Source organism: Glycine max, chromosome 5 (assembly GCF_000004515.6).
Source record: "Glycine max cultivar Williams 82 chromosome 5, Glycine_max_v4.0, whole genome shotgun sequence".
In the NCBI taxonomy this organism is placed as follows: domain Eukaryota; kingdom Viridiplantae; phylum Streptophyta; class Magnoliopsida; order Fabales; family Fabaceae; genus Glycine; species Glycine max.
The window spans coordinates 11540729-11564001 of NC_038241.2; the positions used below are offsets into that span (position 1 = coordinate 11540729).

Here is a 23273-nt window from a genome sequence, read left to right on the forward strand (position 1 = left end):
GATAATGCAGTAAGAAAATGCTTGGGCGTGCAGATGTAAGATTGAGAGATTTTGAATGAGAGAGAGAATGAAATGTTTATGCAAAAATGCTTGGGCACGTGTGAGTGTATTGATGTTACACTTCACTAAGCTATTATCGACTCTCTCGCTTAGTGAAATGTTGTTCTAAGCGAACTCGAGAGACATTTGGTTTTTCAAGGCCTGCCGCTTAGTGGATCCATGCACTTAGCCGACGTTTCAAATTCAAAATCAGTTTTTTTTTTTTAGATTTAGGCTTAGCACGTGGATCAGACTGCTTAGCGAGATATGCAGATCAGAAAACCTGCAACTCTCGCTAAGCCGGGCCCTGGGCCCGCTTAGCTAAAATCATGCATTCTGAGTGCAGAGGAGTGGGCGCTGAGGGGACACTAGAATCGCTCAGTGCTAAGACTACCGCAAGCATATGAGCTTAGCTGCCATGAATGGCGCTTAGCTCAATCAAATTGAGTTTGAGCCGCAATAAGGTCAGCTCAGCCACCGTGATTGGCGCTTAGCTTATTGAACCCTAATTCTGGCCGCAAAGAAAAGAGCTTGGCGGCAACGACTCGCGCTTAGCCAAAGTGGATGATGAACTTAGCGATCAGGCTGCAGCTTAGCTAAATTCAGGTCGAATTGAAGTTGGCTTAGCTCAGCCTTGGCTAGCTTAGCGGATCAAATCAGCCTCAGATGCAAGGGTTGGGGGCTAAGAACTTTAGACTCTCGGCTTAGCGCATGACCAAAGACACGCTTAGCGCGAGGCTTGCGCTTAGCGAAATGGCTGCTTTTCAAAAAATGTTTTCTTAGTTGTTTTTTAGTCCTTTTCCAAGAAATTGAAACCTTTATATCTACATTCAAAGATAGGTTGATAAACTCCAAAGTACAGATTATATTGCAAGTTCCAAATGATCAAATGCATGCAAAAACAAAGATAACAGAAATTAAAACTAGGTTGCCTCCAAGGAAGCGCTTCTTTAACGTCATTAGCTTGACGCTTTTACCTCAATGGGCAATCAAATGAACAGTGCTATGTGTCCTTGTAAATTCTTCACCATGGTACAATTTTAACCTCTGACCATTTATAACCCATGTTCTGTCAGGAGTTTGAGATTGTGGATCATATAACTCTATTGCACCATAAGATCGAACTTTCTTGATCATGAAGGGTCCAGACCATTTGGACTTCAGCTTACCAGGAAATAATTTCAATCTTGAATTAAAAAGTAGTACCTCTTGTCCCAGTTTGAATTCTCTCTTCAACAATTTCTTATCATGATATGTCTTGACTTTCTCTTTGCAAAGTCGTGAGTATTCGTAAGCTGTTAATCGCATTTCTTCTAGCTCCAACAATTGGATCTTTCTGTGCTCCATGGATGCCTTCTCATCAATGTTTAGAAATTTCAAAGCCCAATATGCCTTGTGTTCCATCTCAACTAGTAAATGACATGATTTTCCATACACCAGTTGAAAAGGAGACAAACCAATTAGAGTTTTATATGCAGTTCTATAAGCCCACAATGCATCTTCCAATTTGGCTGACCAATCTTTTTTGGTTGATGCCACTGTTTATTCTAGTATTTTCTTTAATTCTCTGTTGGATACTTCAACTTGCCCATTAGTTTGCGGATGGTAGGGGGACGCCACTCTATGATTCACATGATATTGACCTAATACCTTTTGAAGCTGAGTATTACAAAAGTGTGAACCACCATCACTGATCGAGATTCGAGGTGCCCCAAATCGAGAAAAAAATGTTCTTCTTAATAAATTTCACCACAGTCTTAGCATCATTCCTTGCAGTGGCCATAGCTTCCACCCATTTAGACATGTAATCAACAGCTATCAGAATATATTCATTCCCTGCGAATGAAGGAAATGGACCCATGAAATCAATACCCCAACGATCGAAAACTTCTACTTCCAAAATGTTTTGCAAAGGCATCTCATTTCTTCGTGAAATTCCCCCCATTCTCTGACATTGGTCACACTTTAAGACATGATGATGGTCGTCTTTAAAGAGTGTTGGCCAAAAAAATCCTGACTGTAAGACCTTGGTTGTTGTTTTGTCTCCGCCATAATGCCCGCCACATGGTGAGTTGTGACAATGCCACAATATGCCCTTGGCCTCCTCACTTGTTACACATCTCCGAAGGAGATTATCTGCACCTACTTTGAACAAGTGTGGATCATCCCAAATATAATGTCGAGCATCATAGAAGAATCTCTTTTTCTGTTGCCAATTGAGATCTTTAGGTATGACACCTGCTGTCTTAAAATTAGTCATGTCAGCAAACTAGGGTCTCCCTAAAATTAGAAACAAAGATTCATTAGGAAATTTATCTCTTATTTCAGCCTCCTTTGAAGTGACATCATCATTCACCAATTTGGATAGGTGATCTACTACTACATTTTCAGAACCTTTCTTGTCCTTAATGACTACATCAATTCTTGAAGCAGCAGTATCCATCTGATAAATCGTGGCTTGGAATCAACTTTTTCGTAACAAATATTTAATTGTCGTGTGATCAGTGTGAATCACTATCTTTGATCCTACCAGATAAGACCGAAATTTCTTAAGTGCAAACACAATTGCCAACAATTCTTTTTCAGTCATGGCATAGTTAATTTGAGCATCATTCAAAACTTTGCTAGCATAATAGATGGTGTGGAACATTTTGCCTTTCCGATGCCCCAGCACAACACCTACTGCATAATCACTTGCATCACACATTAATTCAAACTCTTGTCCCCAGTCTGGTGATGTAATCACAGGAGCAGAAACCAATTTAGCTTTGAGAGTGTTAAAGGCTTCTAGACATTCTTCATTAAATACAAACACAGCCTCCTTGCTCAACAAATTACTTAGGGGTTTAGCAATTTTTGAGAAGTTTTTAATGAATTGCTGATAAAATCCTGCATGACCCAAAAAACTGTGTATGCCTTTCACATTAACTGGAGGTGAAAGTTTATCAATAACATCTAATTTAGCTTTATCCACCTCAATTCCTTTTTTTGAGATCTTGTGTCCCAGCATAATGCCTTCTTGAACCATAAAGTGACATTTTTCCCAGTTAAGCACCAGATTGGATTCTTCAAAGCGCTGTAACACTTTCTCTAAATTTGCTAAGCAATTTCCAAAAGATGCACCAAAGACTGAAAAGTCATCCATAAAGACTTCAATACATTTTTCTACCATGTCAGCAAAAATAGTCATCATACATCTCTGGAAAGTAGCGGGGGCATTACATAAACCAAATGACATGTGTCGATAAACAAAAACACCGAAGGGACATGTGAATGCTATCTTTTCTTGGTCTTGGGGATCTACTGCAATCTGGTTGTAACCCGAGTATCCATCCAAAAAATAGTAGAAAGATTGCCCTGCAAGTCTCTCAAGCATTTGATCCATGAAGGGAAGCAGGTAGTGGTCTTTTCTCATGGCTTCATTAAGCTTCCTATAATCAATACACATTCTCCATCCTGTGACTGTTCTAGTAGGAATTAGTTCATTTCGATCATTTTTTACCATTGTCATCCCTCCTTTCTTTGGAACGACTTGAACAGGACTAACCCATGAGCTGTCTGAAATTGGATAAATGAGGCCCGCCTCTAATAACTTGAGCACTTCTTTTCTTACTTCTTCCTTCATTATAAGATTCAACCTTCTCTGAGGTTGTCGCACTGGCTTATAATTGGCTTCCAAATTGATTTTGTGCATACAATATGATGGACTGATCCCTTTTAGATAAAAAATGTGCCAACCAATAGCCGCTTTACGATGTTTTAAAATTTGCACCAATTGATCCTCTTCTTCTTTCTTCAAAGCGCTGCTAATTATAACAGGTTTAGTCTCATCACCTTCTAAGAATACATACTTTAAATGTGTCGAGAGGGTCTTTAATTCTGCTTTGGGCTTTACTGTTGGTCTCATTTTTTTCAATTCTTCAAAAACCACATGATCAACACAACTGTCTTTTGGATCATCAAGCTCTTCATCACAAACCGAGCAATCTATCCCACAATCAGGTTCTCTTTCCGAACGAGACTGTAGTACCATGGTTGAAGCTGATAATGTTATTTCCTGCTCCACCTCTTCTTCCTCGAAACAGGCATCACCTACATCTGAGTGTTTCATGGCTTCAAAGAGGTCAAAAGAGATTTTTTTATTCTCCACACTGAGTTCCAATCTACCTTTATCTTTCCCTCCAACATAGCCAACAGTGGCCAAGTAGGGATATTCTGGGGTGTTGGAGACTTCATGCTTTTCTTCTTCATTGGTCAATTGATGATGGATTGAGGTAACTTGAAGAATTCTTTCTTGATGTATTTCAATCTTTGCATGCTCTTCCTCTTTCTTGTCCATCGCGTTAGTCATGTAATCTACCAACTTACTAATTTGAGTTTCAGTCCTTCTAAAGGCTTGTTGCATTGACTCCACCGTATCCCTGAATTGCATTAACAGATCATACAGATTAAGAACTCCTTCTGCTTAATTGTGATAATCAGGTTGCCATTATGACTCCCTTTGATAATCTACAGAAGAATAGTCCCTTTCAAATTGAGTTCCCTGTTGTTGCATAGAATAATAGTAACCCTTAGAGCTAGCTTGGTATGTCATGAAGTCTGCCAATATACTTTCGAGATCAGGGGTTCTTTCTTTCTCGTGGTAGTCGTACATGGCCAGTTCCTGTCTCCGGTCAAAGTTATTTATAGAGTAAAAATAACAACTGTCCTGGTGATGCTCTCCTCCAGCTAAATCACAATTCAATAGTGGAATAGAGATAATAATCTTCATGATATAATAGTGAAAGGGTTGTCTTTCTGAAGAAATACCAGATCACCTGTAGAAGAGCCTATATATGCAGAATACTAACAGAACAACGGTTATCCAATCCAATAAGAAAAGAAAAAAAATATGAATTAAGAACAACTATTAACAAAATCAAAGAATAACTAATAAAGAATAGACACCTAAAAACGATCTAACTTTCCAAATAAAAAGAAGTTCCCCGGCAACGGCGCCAAAAACTTGTTCGCTTCCGGCAAGTGCATCGGATCGCACAAGTAGTATAAAACGGTAAGAACCGAGTATCGAACTCTCGGGGAACTTGTGTTACTTGGTAAGCTATTTCAGTGAATAGGTGTCTGGTGTGAAAATCTAAGTGTGAATATGAACAGATATGTAAAATATCTATGCAAAAAGGAAAATCACACGAGAGAAAAGATGTGTAAAAACAAGTAGAAAATGTGTTGGTCTTTCTAATAGGTGTCTGATGCTAAAAGGATATTTTCTATCTAACAATGCTCATGTGTTCCTATGGTGTCTTCTGAGATGCTAAACCCCGATTCCTCATGATAGTTTAGCCTAATCCTGATCAAGCATTGTCCTCAGATTCCTCTTGTTGGACTAAACTCAACCAGGACCGCATTAAGACAAACATACTACAACTAAATTATCGCACCCCGATTCCTCGTGATAGTACAACAACTTAGCACTGTCCTATCAAGGTCATCAGAATCAGACCAGTTTCCACTATTGAATGACCCTAACAAAGCATGCATCTACGTGATCAAGGTAAAGGCATACTAGAATGAAAAGCTGATAGCATAGAGAACACACAAAACATTATTAAATAGATAAAAAGATATTTACATCAAGTACCTATGGGGAAGATCCAACAGAGGATTTTAGCTTTCCATAACCAAGAAGCCTCCTTTACAAAAAAGAGAAGAACAAGATGAAAGATTGAAAAAATACAAGTGGTGAGGATGTCTCCTTCACCTCTAGGATCTCACAACCACTCACAAACTCATCTCAAGCTCTCAGAACGGCTTCCGCTTCAAGCTCTAGTCTCTGTAGATCTTCACATAGCAAAATCTCTCAAAACTCTTTGGAACTTGGACCTTTCTCTCTCTAGAATCACTAGACATGCAAAGCTTCATCTCTCAGCCCAAACTCTCCTCACAACATCTGATTTCAGGCTTAAATAGGTGGCCTTGTTCGTGCTCGTGCGCTTAGCGTAATTCTGGACCGCTTAGCGCACATTAGTGAATTTCGGCTTAGCGCGTGCCTTTCTTTCTTAGCAGATGGACTGAAGCGGTGCGCTTAGTGAACCTGCACAGCTCATCTTCTCCCAGATTCTTCCTTGCGCTTAGCCAATGGGTGTTGCGCTTAGCGGACGCTCGCTAACCCAGCGGATTGGCCTAGCGAGAAGGTAAAAAACAACACTTTTTGAAGCTTGCCTAATTAACCTAAAATTGAGATAAAATGATTATTAAACACACAAAATGGAAGTACTAATTAGATGTTGTTGATGATGAAAATATCATTGTGATTGAGATGAGATGACGTTGATGATGATAATGTCATTGAGATGAAATGATGTTGATGTTGATAATGACATTGAAATGAGATGTTGTTGATGTTGAAAATATCATTGTGATGATGTGATGTAAGCTCCATTGGAGCTTGTAGGCCTATGATCTTCTTCATCAATGGATTCCTTTGCTTCTTGGAAGATGAATGGCAGTGGAATGGAGAAGGAAGAGAGAGAGGAGACGCCACTTCAAGGAGAAGATGAGTCTAGAAGAAGCTCACCACCATAGGAGGCCATGGATAAGAGCTTGGAGGAAGAAGGAGATGAATGAAGGGAAAGGAAGAGAAGAGCACGAAATTTTGTGCTCTAAAAGAGCTCTGAAATCTGAAGTTTAATTTTCAAATGATCAAAGTTGAAAAAAATGCATACACATGACCTCTATTTATAGCCTAAGTGACGCACAAAATTGGAGGGAAATTTGAATTTCTATTCAAATTACACTTGGATTTCAAATTGAATTTGTGGAGCCAAATTTTGGAGCCAAAATTTCACTAATTATGATTAGTTAAATTTAGTTATGGTTCAGCCCACTAATCAAAGATCAAGTCCAAGATTCTCCACTAAGTGTGCTTAGGTGTCATGAGGCATGCAAAACATGAAGGACATGCACAAAGTATGACTATATGATGTGGCAATGGGGTGTAGCAAGCAAATGCTCACCCCCTCCTCGCTCTAAAATTTAATTGGATTGGGCTTCTCCCAATTCAATTAAATTTATTTTCCAACACACACATCAAATATTCACTTAATGCATGTGAAATTACAAAACTACCCCTAATACAAAAAACTAGTCTAGGTGCCCTAAAATACAAGGGCTGGAAAATCCTACATTTCTAGGGTACCCTACCTACATTATGGAGCCCTAGATATAAGGCCCAAAAATAATGAAACCTTAATCTAATATGTACAAAGATAAGTGGGCTCATACTTAGCCCATGGGCCCGAAATCTACCCTAAGGCTCATGAGAACCCTAGGGCCTTCTCTTGCATCTCTGGCCCAATCTACTTGGAGTCTTCTATCAAATGCCCTTGCAAGGTAGGATTGCATCATGATGTATGTTGTGTATATACATGGAGGGTGTAGTGGCCATGATGGATATCCCTGGTGGGAGAAATAGAGTGGTTAAAGAGTTTTAGGCATCTCTAGTGGGGATGGCTGGGAATCTTTAATTATCCACGGTTAGTGCGTTGATGGTGCCCGTATTTCATACTTCATATTGCATGGAAATAGTATAAACTTTGTCAGTAAGTACTTGTAGTTTCTCATGAGGGGAAATACTTGTACTTAGGTGCATGCCACTTGGTTTGGAACTCATTTGAGACTCAGTCTGATCACCATCGGAAGGGGGAAGGGGAGTTGCCTGTGCATGACATGGTGACCTCGACACTTGCTGCCTAGTTTTCCTAAGTGAGAGTGTCGCGTGAACACACTTAAGCTATTTCCTGATGAATGGTACCATATTGCATTTAAGAGTTGATGTCAGGTGCAAGCATCATACTGAGCATGATTGATTGAAATTTTTAAAAAGTTGATGAATAGTTATCAAGTGTATGTTGTATTGACTGATAATTGTGTATGAGCATGATACTTGTTATTGTTTGTCTTGCTAATTATGGTTATTTGATAATTGCTGATTTCTTTTGTAATAAACTCATCCTTGCAATTTTTATATCGTTGGTTGTTACCTGTGATGATTATGAATCTTTGTTCATGGGAGCAGATGGACAACAGTAGATTATGTGGAGTGAGATTCTTTTGTTGGAGCCACCAAGTCGACGTGATGACGTTGGAATTATTTTGGAAGAGAGTTGTATTTTGTTAATCAACTCCTCCGTAGTTGGTTCTATAATTCTTTTTGAATTGATGATGTAAATTACATATTTAATTATATGTATGAACTAATTTACTTTCCGTCATGTGAATGATATGTACTAAGTTAATATATCTATATATATTCATTTAAGTATTTGTGCATTGTTTGGTGAACGTATATCACAAAAAATTCACTCTCATTTTTCATAAGCAAATGAACGGGGTTTTCATTTTAAAAAAATTGAAATTTATGCGGTTTAGAATAGTGATATCGTAGCGACGAGGCGGGTCATTACACCACTAATAGAAAATCAAGTACAAATACTATGGACAAACAATTCCCTGAAATTCTACTATTCTCTTGAACCCTATACGAGAAAGATCAAGAGTTGAAACCATATCAACTCACATAAACACTTGATAACCCTAATCAAGGTAAAAAAAAACTAGATAGAAATCGAAATAGAATTGAATACTTAAACTTGGTAATTGATTAATTCGATAAAACTTGCCAGTATTTGAGAAGTAAGTTCTGTTGCATGTTCTAGCACTTTGTAATTGATTACTTAAACTTGGTAATCTATTACACATTGTTGAATTTATTATTTCTTAGAAACTTTGAGATCAATCCATGTGTTTGGTAACCATTAAGCATGGATAAAGAGAAGTAAGTTGAAAACACTTATTGTGCCTAGTTTAAAAACATCCAATACAAATGCCACGTCTTTAGAAATTTATTTGGCATTGTAAAATTATCAAAAACAAAAAATCCTAAAACTAAAAGATCATAAAACTGATCTTCAAGTCTTTAAACTCTTTGATCCAACATATGGTACGATATCCAAACTCTTAAAGTCCACATACTACTACTACTACCTAGGATACATTGTTCCTTGTACAACTTTATTTTACCCATAAACGTGCTAGTGACAAATATTGGAACAATATGGATTGACAAATTGGAGACTCGGAGTACTATGGAATTGACGTGTTGTTGGAGTAATTTTTTTGTTAGAATATTGTTGGAGAAATATGAAACTCAAACTCAAATGACAATTATAGTTTTATTCCTTAATTATTTGCACAACTTAAACATCAAAATTATAGTTTGAAAGGAATTTCAATTTCATGTATGAAATGATTTTAAAAGTGAACAATAACTTTTAAGCAAGCAAGTGTTATTTACAAAACATTAGTTATTAATTTTCCTTTCTTTCTTTCTTTTTTAAATTCTCATAGTATTTTTTAGACAAACCTCTTTTAGACATTTCTTTAAAGTAACAATTGATTTGTGAAAGAAAAAGAAAGGAAAGGAAATGAACAAAATGAGAAAAATAATGAAATAGTTTTTTAGATGGTATGGTAGGAGAAAGATAATAAAAAGAAAAGAAAGATATATATATATTTTTATTTTAAGATATATTTTAGACATACAGTTCTTAAATTAAGAATAAGACTAGCCAAAATAAAGATACATATCCAACTTAGTTGTTGGGGTTAGGACAAATGTAAGAGGTGTTAAGTTGATCTTCATTATCATTATTGTATACAAAAAATGTCTTATGCATAAATATAATTAAGGATTAATTAAGATTTTAGTTCCTAAACTTTTTCAAAATTCGATTTTTACTCCTTAAATAAAAGTTTGACGGGTGAAGGTTTCTCAACTTTTTTCATTAAGATTTTTAGTTCTTAAACTTTTGTTTAATTGGTAAAGATCCTTAAAATTTTAGAAATTTCAATTTTAAGTTCCTAAACAAAAGTTTTAACCCATTATTTTTATTTATTTAATGAGATTTCATGGACTAAAAACCAAAAATTTCAAAAGTTTAGGGACTAAAAACTTAATGAAAAGAGTTAAGGGATTTTGATCAGTTAAACTTTTGTTGAAGGACTAAAAATTGAATTTTAAAAAATTTTAAAGACTAAAAGCTTAGTTAACTCTATTAATTCAATCCCCATGTCTCTTCCATTTTGGATGGAACATGAGTTTAAAATGAAATTAATAAACACTACTTTCTGCTTCTGGTATCACCTTATACTAAAAACAATGAAGGGTTACAAATTACGGGTAAGGATCATAGTTTTAAAAATAGAACCGATAATTTCCTTGGTCAAAACACTAAATCAATGATCAAAACAATGAGTCACTAATTGATTAACATGACTTCATCTTTATTATAAACATTAAAAATTTCATACCCTAAGAAAAAAAGGAAAAATCACATCACAAATGAATATAATTCAAGAAATCCATTCTTAAAAATAAAAAAAAGATAAAAGGAGTTAACTAATTAATAATTTACTAATTGAACCAGCAATCTCGAACCTATTATAAAATATTGTAATATATAAATATATTTAAATAAATAATTTATAAATATATTTTGTTGTATGTAAATATAATAGATAATAAATTTGCATAAATAAATAATTTATGCAGCGGTAGATCGACTTGATGGCTGATGATGCATTGTAAGCCATTGGATCTAGGGTACCAGATGAGACTGCTTAACGCAACCTCGTGTTTCGTTCTTCTCTGGTGACTGGTGAGTGCGGCGACGCTGGCCTGCAGTGGTGCGACTTTTCACCGACGACGCTCGTTGTGCAAGCAGCTAAGTACCACGACGCTCTTGTGCGAGCAGCTTCTATTCGCTGGACGGATGGTGGTTCTACGATTAAGTACTAGGGTTCAGACTTCATGAGTTTTAAACACCGTGTATAATTGATTTTGGTGGTGATTCCAATTCGGAAGTGCAACCGCAGAAAGAAGAATGAGCAACTCCATGCCTTTTGTTCTGCTAATATTATTACTTTCGGTTTTACGTTACTCAAGCGCCGAAGAAGCTTTCCATGTTCGCAAACATCTCTCCACTGTCTCTAGGTCTCTATTCTTTTTGTTTAATCGTTTGATTCAACAAATTAAATGTTCCTTTGCCACATTTTACTTTTCATGTTCTGAAACATTCTACCATGTTTTTTTTTTTTTTTTTTGCATGTCTGTTGAGATGAATTGAATTGTCTGTCTTAATCTTCTTTGCAGATATGGTGCTGCGAAAGACATTGCTGACAATAACTTCGTACCTTCCAAAATCCCCAAGGGATGTGTTCCGATCCATTTGAATCTCGTGGTAATTGTCTCCACAATTTGAGTATGAGTACTCATTGACTGTGAAGAATGTTTTACAGCACATTTCAATTGTTGTAACTTTCACAAGTGTCACACCTATTGTTATATTCTATTTTTATGTCTCAATGCTGTTTGTTTGCACGAGAAATGTAGAACGGTGTTGAATGAAGGGTTAGAATGTGTTGGTTGTTATGATTGAGATTTGATAGTTTTGAACTGTCTGGTAGGCTGGTAACACTGAACCTAATGGAGGAGGATGATAATAGTACTTTACTTATGCAGGCGAGGCATGGAACTCGATCTCCTACAAAGAAAAGGATAAAGGAGTTAGATAATTTGTCAGAGCGTCTGGAAGTTCTTGTAAGGGATGCAAAAGAGAGAAATTTGCCTTTGGAGAGAGTTCCTTCTTGGCTAAATGAATGGAAATCTCCCTGGCAGGGAAGGCGTAAGGGCGGCGAATTAGTTATCAAAGGAGAGGAAGAGTTATATGATATTGGAATCAGGATTAGGGAAAGGTTTCCAAATTTGTTTGATGAGGAATACCATCCAGACATATATCCTATTAAGGCAACTCAGGTGAGTTTATTTTTTATTTTTTTTCTTTGCCTAATGCCTAAGTAGATTTTGATGTTTTAATTTATTTTTCGTCACCTCAAATTACATCAGTAATAATGTTGGGGTTAGTAGGGAAATAGTGGTTGACCCAAAGCAAAAGAAATGTTTATTTTTTTGAGTCGATGAGTGAATGCTAAGATGCGCTTCTGATTAGTTGCAGACTTGCAGTGCCACTGCATTATTAACTGCAATATGAGATATGAACATACTTTCTTACGTTTAGAAGCTACTAATATATATTTAACCTCACATCTCTCTTGTGTGGAAAATAGGTTCCCCGGGCATCTGCTAGTGCTGTTGCATTTGGAATGGGGCTTTTCAGTGGCAATGGAAGTCTTGGACTTGGGCATCACCGAGCCTTTGCTGTTACTAGTGAAAGTCGTGCTAGCGACATTGTGCTGAGATTTCATGATTGTTGTCATAATTACAAGGTATGTAAACTTGTAGTCATCATTGATTTCTGTTAAAAGTTTGTGTAGTTTTGTGTATTGTAGCTGTTGTAGTTCAGCTTTATTGAGGGGAATGTTGTATTGTGTCAGTGTAAACAGCTGTCTCCCTTCTTTTTGTACTATATATATATATGTTTAATAGAAAGCAATCATAGTGTGGTGAGTGTGTGAGATTTCACACAAAATTCAAACTTCAAGTTGGTATCAGAGCGGGTAACCATTCTGATCACCGTCCGCTGTCGTCCGCCGTCTCCGGCCACCATTTCCTCCGGAGAATCTAGGGTTGGGTGCGCCTTGAGGAGCGCGACTCACCCTTGCAAGTCGCGTGGCCAGAATTCCAGCCACGTGCCACCACCAGTTTGCGCCAGTTCCGACGCATGAAGTCCACGCGCCGCCCTCCGACCACCGGAAGCTTGCCGGACCAGTTTCAAACGCCTCGCCGTGTTCTTCAGGGCACGTTTCAGACCTTGTTTCAACCCCTGCTCTCCAACCCGTGCATCCTCTTCTTCTACTTCGTTAGGGTTTCTTTTTCTTTTGGTAAAAAATGGCTTCTTCCAGCCCTGTGTTTTCCTTCTCTGGAACCCCCACCATCAGTACTGCAAAAACTTAACTGGAAGAACTACCTGCCTTGGTCTGCTTCAGTGGAGTTGTGGTTTCTTGGCCAAGGATATCATGACCACTTGGAAAAGGGAGTTGGTGCTGTCCCAAACGACAAGAAATCTGAGTGGGAAAAACTTGATTTTCAATTGTGTGTTGTGCTATGACAATCTGTTGAGCCGAATGTTTTGGAAATCCTTAGATCATTCAAAACATGTTGCTCTTTTTGGAAGAAGGCCCAAGAGATATTTGCCAATGATATTCAAAGTCTGTTTGATGCAAACCAGAAAGTTGCTGCTCTCAAACAAACCAGCCATGATATGATTGCACATATAGGTAAAGCTTGAGCGGCACTGGAAGAGCTGAAAAGGTTTCTTGTGGCTGATTCGTTGGAGGAAGTAAATAGGAAGCTAGACAAGTTTTACATGGTTCTTATTTTGAGAAGCCTACATTTAGATTTTGATCATGTGCGTGATCAAGTTCTTGCTGGTGACTAAATTCCATCAATGGACTCTTTCATTACTAGACTTCTTCGTGTGCCCCATGTGTTGAAAGATGAAAACTTAGTTGAAGTCGTGGAAACGTCAGCCATTGTTGCACCTCGTGGAAGAGGAGGAGGTCGTAACAATAGAGGAGGCCGCAGTGGAAGGAGTGGACGTCCTCAATGCACCTATTGTAAGAGGATGGGTCACACTCAAGAAAATTGTTACTCCTTACATGCCTTTCCTGACAAAGTAGCACATGTATCTAAATCAGAAAAATCAGAGTCTAAGTTCTCTGATGAGGAGTACCAAGAATATTTGAAGCTCAAATCTGAAAAATCCAGCAACCAAACACAATCCTCCTCCGTACCATGTGTTTCAACAACATGTATCTCTCAATTTATGGAAGGTCCTAGTCCTTGGATACTTGATTCAGGTGCTTCTAATCATATCTCTGGTAACAAATTATCTTTTTCATCCATCTCTTTTTCAAAAATTCCTCACTTTGTTACTATAGCTAATGGTTCCAAAGTTGCATCTCAAGGAATTGGTCAAGTTTCTTTGACTCCTTTATTAAAGTTGAACTCTGTATTATTTATTTCTCATTGTCCCTACAACCAAATCTCATTAAGTCAGCTGACTCATTCGTTAAATTGCTCAGTAACCTTTAATGCTAATTCTTTTGTTATTCAGGAACATGGTACGGGTCGTCTGATTGGAGAAGGACGTGAATCACGAGGACTTTATTACTTAGAATCCAACTTTCCTGTGTGCTGTTTGCAACTTCAAAACCCAAGCTTTTGCATGATCGTCTGGGTCACCCAAGTCTACCAAAATTGAAAATGATGGTTCCTAGTCTTAAGAATCTTCAAGTCTTAGAATGTGAGTCTTGTCAGCTAGGAAAACATGTTAGGTCATCATTTCCTCAAACTGCACAAAGATGTAAGTCGGCTTTCTCTATCATTCATTCTGATATTTGGGAACCAAGTCGTGTCACATCTTTTGGTTTTAGATATTTTGTAACCTTTATTGATGCATTCTCTAGATGTACTTCGGTTTATTTAATGAAAGACAAATCTGAACTTTTGCCTATATTTATGTCTTTCTTTAATGAGATTGAGAACCAATTTGGAAAAACTATTAAGATTTTCAGAAGTGATAATGCTAAAGAGTATTTCTCTCATGATCTATCATCCTTTTCATCCTCAAAAGGTATTTTACATTAGTCCACATGTCCTCATACACCACAACAAAATGACATAGTAGAGAGGAAGAATCGTCATCTCCTTGAAACTGTACGTTCCCTAATGTTAAACTCCAATGTTCCTACACACCATTGAGGAGATGTAGTTCTTATTGCTTGTTTCTTAATAAACAAGATGCCTTCTTCTTCTCTTGAAAACCAAATCCCTCACTCAATTATTTTTTCTCATGATCCATTATTTCATGTTTCTCCTAGAGTGTTTGGTTGTACTTGTTTTGTCCATAATCTCTTTCCTGATTTAGATAAACTCTCTGCTAAGGCCATTAAATGTGTCTTTTTGGTTATTCTCGTCTTCAAAAGGGTTACAAGTGTTACTCTCCAATTATAAGACGATACTATATGTCTGCTGATGTAACTTTTTTTGAGAACACACATTTCTTCTTGCCCTCCATGGACTATCCTTCTTCCCTCCAGCAAGTCCTTTCAGTTCCATCTCCTTGTCCACTAGGTAATTCCAACCAAAATGTTAGTGGAATCCCATCTCCTCGACCAAGTTCAACTGAAGTTGTTCCTCCACCTCTTATTACATATCAACGCAGGACACAACAAGTTGATTAAAGTTGATTCTCATCCTCCTCCAACAGATCCTCAAACCATGGATCCTTCCTCTTCCACTTCTTCTCATCACTCTGATTCAGATTGGCCTATTGCCATCAGGAAAGGTACTCGATCTACTCGTAATCCTCATCCTATTTATAATTTCTTGAGTTATCATCGTTTGTCTCCTTCATATTTTTCCTTTGTTTTCTCATTGTCTTCTCTTACTATTCCTACCAATATTCATAAGGCACTTGATCATCCTGGATGACGACAGACCATGATTGATGAAATGCAGGCTCTTGAAAATAATGGTACTTGGGAACTTGTTCCTCTTCTTCTTGGAAAGAAAACTATTGGCTGTAGATGGGTCTATACTATTAAGGTTGGGCCCAATAGTGAGGTTGATCGGCTTAAGGCTCAGTTAGTAGTTAAAGGATACACTCAGATCTATGGCCTTGATTATTGTGATACTTTTTCTCCTGTAGCTAAAATCACCACTGTTTGACTGTTTCTTGCTATGACTGCCATGCGTCATTGGCCCATCAATCAGCTTGACATTAAAAATGCCTTCCTTCATGGTGATCTTGAGGAGGAAATTCATATGGAGCAACCCCCTGGATTTGTTGCTCAAGGGGAGTATGGCCTTGTGTGCAAGCTACATCGATCTTTCTATGGGTTGAAGCAATCTCATCAAGCTTGGTTTGGTAAATTTAGTCACATTGTACAACTTTTTGGGCTGAAATGAAGTGAAGCAGATCATTCTGTTTTTTATTGTCATACATCCCCTGGAAAGTGTGTTTATCTAATGGTCTATGTTGATGATATAATGATTACAAAAAAGGATGCTACTAAGATCGTTCAGTTAAAAGAGCACTTATTCAACCATTTTCAGACCAAAGACCTGAGATATTTGAAGTACTTCCTTGGTATTGAGGTGGCTCAATCAGGAGATGGTGTTGTGATCTCACAGAGGAAGTATGCTCTTGATATACTAGAGGAAACAGGCATGCAAAATTGTAGACTTGTTGATAGTCCTATGGACCCAAATCTAAAGCTCATGGCATATCAAAGTGAAGTTTACCCTGATCCCGAGAGATATAGGAGACTTGTGGGAAAACTCATTTATCTCACCATTACAAGACCTGATATTTCCTTTGCTGTTGGGGTGGTTAGCCAATTTATGCAAAATCCTCATGTTGATCATTGGAATGCCGTTATGCGTATTCTCAGATATGTAAAGAAAGCTCCAGGACAAGAATTGTTGTATGAAGACAAGGGTAACACTCATGTCTCTGGATATTGTGATGCGGATTGGGCTGGTTGTCCCATGGATAGGAGATCTACCTCAGGATATTGTGTTTTTGTTGGGGGAAATATTATCTCTTGGAAAAGCAAGAAACAAACTGTTGTTGCTTGATCTAGTGCAGAGGTTGAATATTGATCTATGACTATGGTTACATGCGAACTTATGTGGATTAAACAATTTCTCCAAGAGTTGAGATTTTGTGAAGTGGTGCAAATGAAGTTATACTGTGATAATCAGGCAGCTCTTCACATTGCCTCAAATCCAGTCTTTCATGAGAGGGCTAAGCACATAGAGATTGATTGTCATTTCATTCGAGAGAAACTATTGTCCAAGGAGATTATCACTGAGTTCATCAATTCTAATGATCAGCCAACAAATATTTTAACTAAGTCCTTAAGAGGAACTAGGATTCAGTCTATATGTCCAAGCTTGGCGCATATGATTTGTATGCTCCAGCTTTAGGGGGAGTGTTAAAAGTTTGTGTAGTTTTGTGTATTGTAGCTGTTGTAGTTCAGCTTTATTGAGGGGACAGCTGTATTGTGTTAGTGTAAACAGCTGTCTCCCTTCCTTTTGTACTCTATATATATATATGTTTAATAGAAAGCAATCATAGTGTGATGAGTGTGTGAGATTTCACACAAAATTCAAACTTCAAGTATTTCTAAGGACTTTTAATGCAACACTTGCAAATGTGTCCTTACAAAATTTCATGTAATCATACAAATTATAGTTAGCCAATTTTGTATGTTTTAATGTCTATTTGAATATGCTTGTTATGCATTATATAAAATCACCCAAGCTGAATGTGTCACCCTTTTTACCATGTAATTATTGAGGACATTGATCATGCTTCTGTGTCGTCTCCTTTCATTGATAAATTTGTTGCCCTAGTGCTGGAAGGTATTTTTGTTTACAGCTTTGTCTTGCCATGTCATTCTGATGGAACTTAACATATTTTTAATCAATTGAAATTTCCATATTTGCCTCATGTAAAGACCATCATTGGTTGAATATGAAAGTTGTTTTGTGTTTTCAAGAGGCTATCTAATTCTATCTGAGGTAATTGATAGGCAGCATACATAATCACCTTTTGCTAAATATTTGAGCATGACTTTATGGTTAATTGGACAATTTGCAATCTTAGTGGTAGTGTTTGTGGTTTACTTTCTGTACCTTTTTTTGTTTGGTTCTATAACTTCTTGAGTTCTGGGAGCAGGCTCATCGGAAAAGCCAGGAACCTGCAGTTAGTAAACTTAAGGAACCTATATTGGATGAGATTACATCTGCATTGATTGGGCGCCATGGGCTGAATTTTACGAAGCAGGATACATCTTCTCTCTGGTTTTTGTGTAAACAGGTTATTGCAATTTTTTATTCCCAACTCCTTTTGGTTTTCATCGTTTTCTTTTCTGAGTTCATAAATAATCATTTAACTGTGGTTGTTGAGATTGAAAATTTTCTTTTCTTTCTTTTCAATTGCCAATTTTGTGGTTATTTTGATAGGAAGCATCCTTGTTGGATATAACTAATCAAGCGTGTAGTCTTTTCCGCCCTCCTGAGGTACTTCTGTAGTCATGATGTGATGAAATCTCTGATCTAATCTTAACATTTTCCCCTTTTCTTGTCTGTAAATATTTAAATAGAGAAAAATTATAAATATGTCAGGAAATTATTTTAATTTGACCTTATGATATATTAAAGGCACGTTTTTTGAGTCTTTGATGCAATGTTTCTAAAATGTTATTGATCTTCTGATAAAACTGAAAATTCCATTCAAATGTAGTTGTTTTTCCACTTGTGATCAAATCCGTTAGCTTATGGCTGCATTTTATTATGCTATTGCTAACATTTGCTGCATGTTTATTAAGATGCTAATTTTGTGTGCATAGATTGAATTGCTGGAGTGGACAGATGATCTGGAGATGTTTATTCTGAAGGGTTATGGTAAATCACTAAACTATAGAATGGGACTGCCATTACTTGAAGATGTTGTTCAATCCATGGAACAGGCTATCGTGGTTGAAGAAGGTAGTTTAGTTTTGCACTTTTTAAGTGTGTATTATATACATCTGTCTTACATGCCATATCATGTTAATGAAACTTGTAATATTTATGTATAGATTAGCCTTTTGAGATAAATCATATATTAAAATGGTCTTGTCCACAAATACCCAAGGCTCGGGCTGTACATGGCAACCTCTATCTAATATTCAGCATCATCTGGCGACCACTAACATTTTTATCTGTGTTTTCTAGTAGTTGGATCAAACAGTCTTTTGAGCCAAGAAATTTATTAGAACATATTTAGCTAAGGAATTAATTATTTGTTAGTTGTAAGTACAGTGAAAAGATGTCTCTCACTCTATAACAGCTTTAAAATGTTTGCTGCTTTATAAGAAAATTGGCCATATTAATTTCCACTTGTCTTTGTGTGGACATTCACTATGTAATTTGTGTTTATAAATGTTATGTAGTTTGGCTCAACCTCTTATCCCCATGCTGATTATATATACATTTATGTGTGCGCATGTGCTCACTCAATGTCTCCTTCTGAAGTCTGTCTCTTGAATATGTGATCCTTTGACCCATTTCCACTTTCTGGATTGCTTCTGTAGAAAGACATGCTCCTGGCAGTTTTGAAAAGGCAAGACTTCGGTTTGCGCACGCTGAAACTGTAGTTCCATTCTCATGTCTGCTTGGTTTATTTCTTGAAGGATCTGGTGAGGTTTTTATACTCTTTGCTTGAATAAATGTGCACAGAATTACATTTAATTTTGTTTTGTTTTTTACTACTAACAAGTAGTGAGAGTTTGCTTATTGATGTTCTCTTTTGATAATGTACAGAGTTAAAAAAAATTCAGAAGGAGCAACCTTTGCAGCACCCTCCAAAGCCTCCACAGAAAAGAAAATGGCGGGGTAGCACTGTGGCCCCTTTTGCTGGTAACAACATGTTAGTCTTGTATAGTTGTCCTGCTCCAGACAAATCTACCAGCAAGCACTTCGTGCAAGTGTTACACAATGAACACCCTGTTCCATTGCCAGTAAGCTTTTGTTATCTTAATTTTACCAATGGGTATCATCTAGGGGGGTGTAGGGTTTCTCTTATTGTTTAAAATCATATTGTGATGTTGTTCATCAATAACTCAGTTTTTGTGTCATTGTGTACAGGGTTGTGATGGCTCTGATTTCTGTCCATTTGAAGTATTCAAGGTACTTGTATAATCCCCCACTATAATGCTCAATATAATCAATGTGTAATTAATTATAGAATGTTGTTTTACATTCTACTATTTCTTAATTCTGAGTTTTCTCCACAGGAAAAAATAGTTGCACCTCATCAGAAGCATGACTACCATACAGTCTGTAATGCAAAGCTAGAGCAGGAGCCCTCGGGCAGCAAGGTTTTTCAAATATTTAAGTGGCTTTCCTCACTAGGGAAAGGTGATAAGTATCCTAAAGATGAATTTTAGTTTGGTGATACCACCTCTTAATGAATTTTCAGACATGAGCGCCTATTCCTTCTAGCAGAGAATCAGTTTTACTTAGATTGTGCTGCCAGTACAGGAATGCCTTTGTTTTCTCAAGCTTGGTGCCTGAGCTCTCCTCCTCTGTAGCTTCTAACACCAAGAGAATTTGGAGGTGGAAAGTTTAGTTCTAAATGTCTTTTTTATTTTTTCCTTAGTAGCATTACTCTCAGTACTCGACTGATACCACAGATAATGTAGCTTAATGTGCCGTACTACGCACACTCTTAGTTTCATTAGCTCTCTCTTGGACTACACTTTTGTTCTTTTTGAATAATGGATAATGGACCAGCTAACCTCTGACTTCTGCTAATGTTCATGTTTTTGTGTTTCTTGTTGCTGCTGTCGATAAATGGTAAGATTTAATGAGACAAATAAGCCTAGTCATAAGTCATGCATGAATCGCTTGCAACAATGTTTCACGAGTGATAACGTTTAACCTGATAACTTAATTAGTGGCAACTTTTTACACTATAACATCAACTTTTTACATGCCTCCATTGATTGGTTTACCAATTACAGAGGCTAAGACCTCAACTACAAATAGTGCTAGGCTTCATGTCAGTTCTCACTCGTGAAGTTAAGGAAGTTGGCCATGGTGGGAAAGAGGTAAATATTTTCATCAGAGTAAAACTGACCACATCTCACAAGTCTTGCTGATGACTAAATATATTTTTTATTGTCGCACGTAGGTGACTAGGGCGGTGCCAGCTGTATCAGAAAAAGTGAAGGATTCTCTTGTGAAGAACATTAGAAGATGAATGACCCCCCAACCCTTGAAAATTAGGGCAGATATTGAAATGAAATGAAATGTTTTCAATTTGATGAAATTCTTCACATTAAGGTCTTAATTATTCCTGTTCCTCCTTTGGTTTTTTTTTAGTATAGAAAGTTGCCCTTTTCCTTTTAAGCTTCTAAATTTGTTATATGAGGTGTTATTGCCTTTAGCTTATCTTCCAAAGTGTTCTCAGGTTTTATAATGTTTTGATTATACAGGAGGCAATGAGTAAGGATGAAGCTGCTGGAAACGATGACTGCCCTGTCAAAATTAAACTTGTTGCTCCCCCACTTTATGTTCTTACCACCTAGACACTGGACAAGGTTAGTGCAATCCTCACATAAATGTTGATATGATAATTATTGGATTTTGACCTGAATTGTGTGCTTGTTCTGCCTTTTGAGGATTTGGCTTCAATGTATATAATTTTTTGATGTATGAATTTTCCACTGCTGTTGTATTGTAGATAATGTTTGGGTGGCATGAGTTGTAGAACTAGGTTAGCGATTGTTTAGCCTACTAGGATTCACCTCCGAACATTCTCTCATAACTCTATCTTCAAAATCAATGCAGTGTTAAATTATATTTCTCTATTGTAGGGGTTGGCACTGTTGGTTTTTAAAGGCTGTCTAAGTAAAAAATAAAAACTCAAGGAAGTATGTTTCAAGCATATTTTTTGGAGTGTGTCAGAAGTTACTTGAAATTTTTTGCCTGTTGTACCAATTTTTCCCCCGTACCTCTCACCATCTCTTGCAGCTACTGAATATTATGTGTATTGTGTTTGGTCTGGTATCTCCTGTTACCTAATGAGAATAGATATCTTTTATACAGGAATTTTTTTTAACCTAATGCCAAATGTTAATAATCTAGAAGTCGTGGTTTCTCAAGAAACCATCATTAGTTTTGCTGTTATAAGCAATTTGTACTTAAGTCATGTCTTGTCTATTTATGTATTGATACCTTGCAGTGATTTTAATTCCTATTGTTTTATAGGAAGCCATCTGGTAAGTTCAATAATATCACAACTATAACATATATGGTATTTGTAGGTAATTTGTGTATTTTGTTACGGTCTGAACAGGAGCAAGGAATATTGGTTATCAACAATGCCATTGCTTCTTGCACTAAAGCAATAGAATGACACAAGGGTAAACTTGTGGTTAAGGAGGCAGCTAGAGCACTGAGTGTCAACTTCCTCTATTTGTTTTTTGATTATCATCTATATATTCTATCCATGTACAAAATTGCCCATCTGCCTTTGTTCCTCTATCTTTTGATGTCAGTCAATATAGGGAGAGTAGAATTATAGTACTCTTATTTTGGGAGGTTTGACACTGCATTGTGATTTGTGAGTGAACATGATGATAAATTGCTTGCTAAGGTCAGTGGTGATGAAGACAGTGAGGAGGAAGAAGATACAGTAATGGGTGAGGTTGATGTGGATAATGGTGCCGGAATAACGGAGTGACAAAACTGTGGGTATAGTAAGGCAGGCATAGATAGCCGAGTAGGGATCTACTAATTTTGTCTTTCTTTTTATTCTTTACAAACTGTCTTTAAATGTGGTTTTATAATACAAACTTGAATTGCTTTATGTTGAGATGTCTTATAACTTGCGAAGCGATTTTGGAGTTTCTTGATGAGGGTGTTCAACCCAAACTAAGACGGTTTACAGTTTCAAATTCTCCATCGCCTCTGTTTCTCTTCTTCCCTTGGTCTCTACGTGGTTTGCCGTTGATTATTAGATATTTGTGGAACACAATTCTCTTAACACAATTATTGCAATTTCTATTCCACAAAATACTTGGTTTACTTTCCAAAGTTCTGTTAATTTTTTTTCCATTACCTATCCATAAGTACTATCTATTGAAGTTCATTAATGAATTAGGGGCACTAACCATCATAAGTCCTTTAGCCCTTCATGTGTTATGTTTCAACATGGCCAGCAAGCATTTGATTCCTTCATCATTGACGGCTGTGATTGCATGGAAGCTATATTTTAAAGTGTTGATGTTGTGCTCAATCTTGGAAAATGCGCAGATGCAAATGTCAAGGAATCATTTTGAATCAGTTTATAAAATTTCATAATGGGGAATAAAAATTAGCAAGAGGAATTTGCAACATTGCAACATTTTTAGGGTGTATACAAAATCGTGTTTGAGCAATATATAGTACTACTATTTGTTATACCAGTACATTAAATGAAGAAGAGATAAAAAGAGAAGAGAAAGTTTACAATGATTGATGGGGAGAATTAAAAAAAAAAAAGTAGCTTGCATATAATGGCTAAAATGAGGGCAATCCAATTGCATTAGGGGACCCAACATCTAGAGGTCTTCATGTGGATTGTTAGTCACATGTATTGTTTGCTTGGAGTGAGAAT

The 23273-nt window shown here is 36.9% G+C and overlaps 3 protein-coding genes across 6 annotated transcripts; 2 read left to right on the top strand and 1 right to left on the bottom strand.

Annotated features, from left to right (window-relative positions):
• Nucleotides 1-1017: 1017 nt before the first annotated feature.
• On the bottom strand, nucleotides 1018-1443 carry LOC102663256 (uncharacterized). The gene has a single exon (XM_006580652.1). The coding sequence runs from the start codon at nucleotides 1441-1443 to the stop codon at nucleotides 1018-1020; it is 426 nt and encodes a 141-aa protein (XP_006580715.1).
• Nucleotides 1444-10655: 9212 nt separating this feature from the next.
• LOC100815749 (multiple inositol polyphosphate phosphatase 1) lies at nucleotides 10656-22484 on the top strand. 4 transcript variants are annotated; one of them, XM_041015337.1, is made up of 16 exons: nucleotides 10656-11089; nucleotides 11249-11336; nucleotides 11618-11911; nucleotides 12223-12381; nucleotides 17805-17945; nucleotides 18092-18148; nucleotides 18478-18616; nucleotides 19204-19308; nucleotides 19433-19629; nucleotides 19757-19798; nucleotides 19906-19989; nucleotides 20091-20227; nucleotides 20635-20721; nucleotides 20805-20956; nucleotides 21109-21213; nucleotides 21972-22484. In XM_041015337.1, the coding sequence occupies exons 1-12, from the start codon at nucleotides 10980-10982 to the stop codon at nucleotides 20094-20096; spliced, it is 1422 nt and encodes a 473-aa protein (XP_040871271.1). In that variant the 5' UTR covers nucleotides 10656-10979; the 3' UTR covers nucleotides 20097-20227; nucleotides 20635-20721; nucleotides 20805-20956; nucleotides 21109-21213; nucleotides 21972-22484. The 4 variants fall into 4 exon arrangements, with proteins under 4 accessions (XP_040871271.1, XP_014631030.1, XP_006579841.1 ...); XM_014775544.3 differs by having other exon boundaries at nucleotides 19906-20227; XM_006579778.4 differs by having other exon boundaries at nucleotides 20091-20721.
• Nucleotides 12399-14562, top strand: LOC106798720 (uncharacterized). Its single transcript, XM_014775545.2, has 2 exons — nucleotides 12399-13914; nucleotides 14172-14562. Exons 1-2 carry the CDS (start codon nucleotides 13503-13505, stop codon nucleotides 14207-14209), a joined length of 450 nt encoding a protein of 149 aa, XP_014631031.1. The 5' UTR covers nucleotides 12399-13502; the 3' UTR covers nucleotides 14210-14562.
• Nucleotides 22485-23273: the final 789 nt, after the last annotated feature.

Excerpts from the sequence above, each read along its gene's own strand:
- LOC102663256 (XM_006580652.1), bottom strand. The coding sequence starts at position 1,443 with ATGGAACACAAGGCATATTGGGCTTTGAAATTTCTAAACATTGATGAG.
- LOC100815749 (XM_006579777.4), top strand. The coding sequence starts at position 10,980 with ATGAGCAACTCCATGCCTTTTGTTCTGCTAATATTATTACTTTCGGTT. Across the intron at positions 17,946-18,091 it reads TCTGGTTTTTGTGTAAACAG|GAAGCATCCTTGTTGGATAT; the intron begins GTTATTGCAATT and ends TTATTTTGATAG. Across the intron at positions 19,799-19,905 it reads GTCCATTTGAAGTATTCAAG|GAAAAAATAGTTGCACCTCA; the intron begins GTACTTGTATAA and ends TTTTCTCCACAG.
- LOC106798720 (XM_014775545.2), top strand. The coding sequence starts at position 13,503 with ATGGACTCTTTCATTACTAGACTTCTTCGTGTGCCCCATGTGTTGAAA. Across the intron at positions 13,915-14,171 it reads TCCTTGGATACTTGATTCAG|GAACATGGTACGGGTCGTCT; the intron begins GTGCTTCTAATC and ends TTTGTTATTCAG.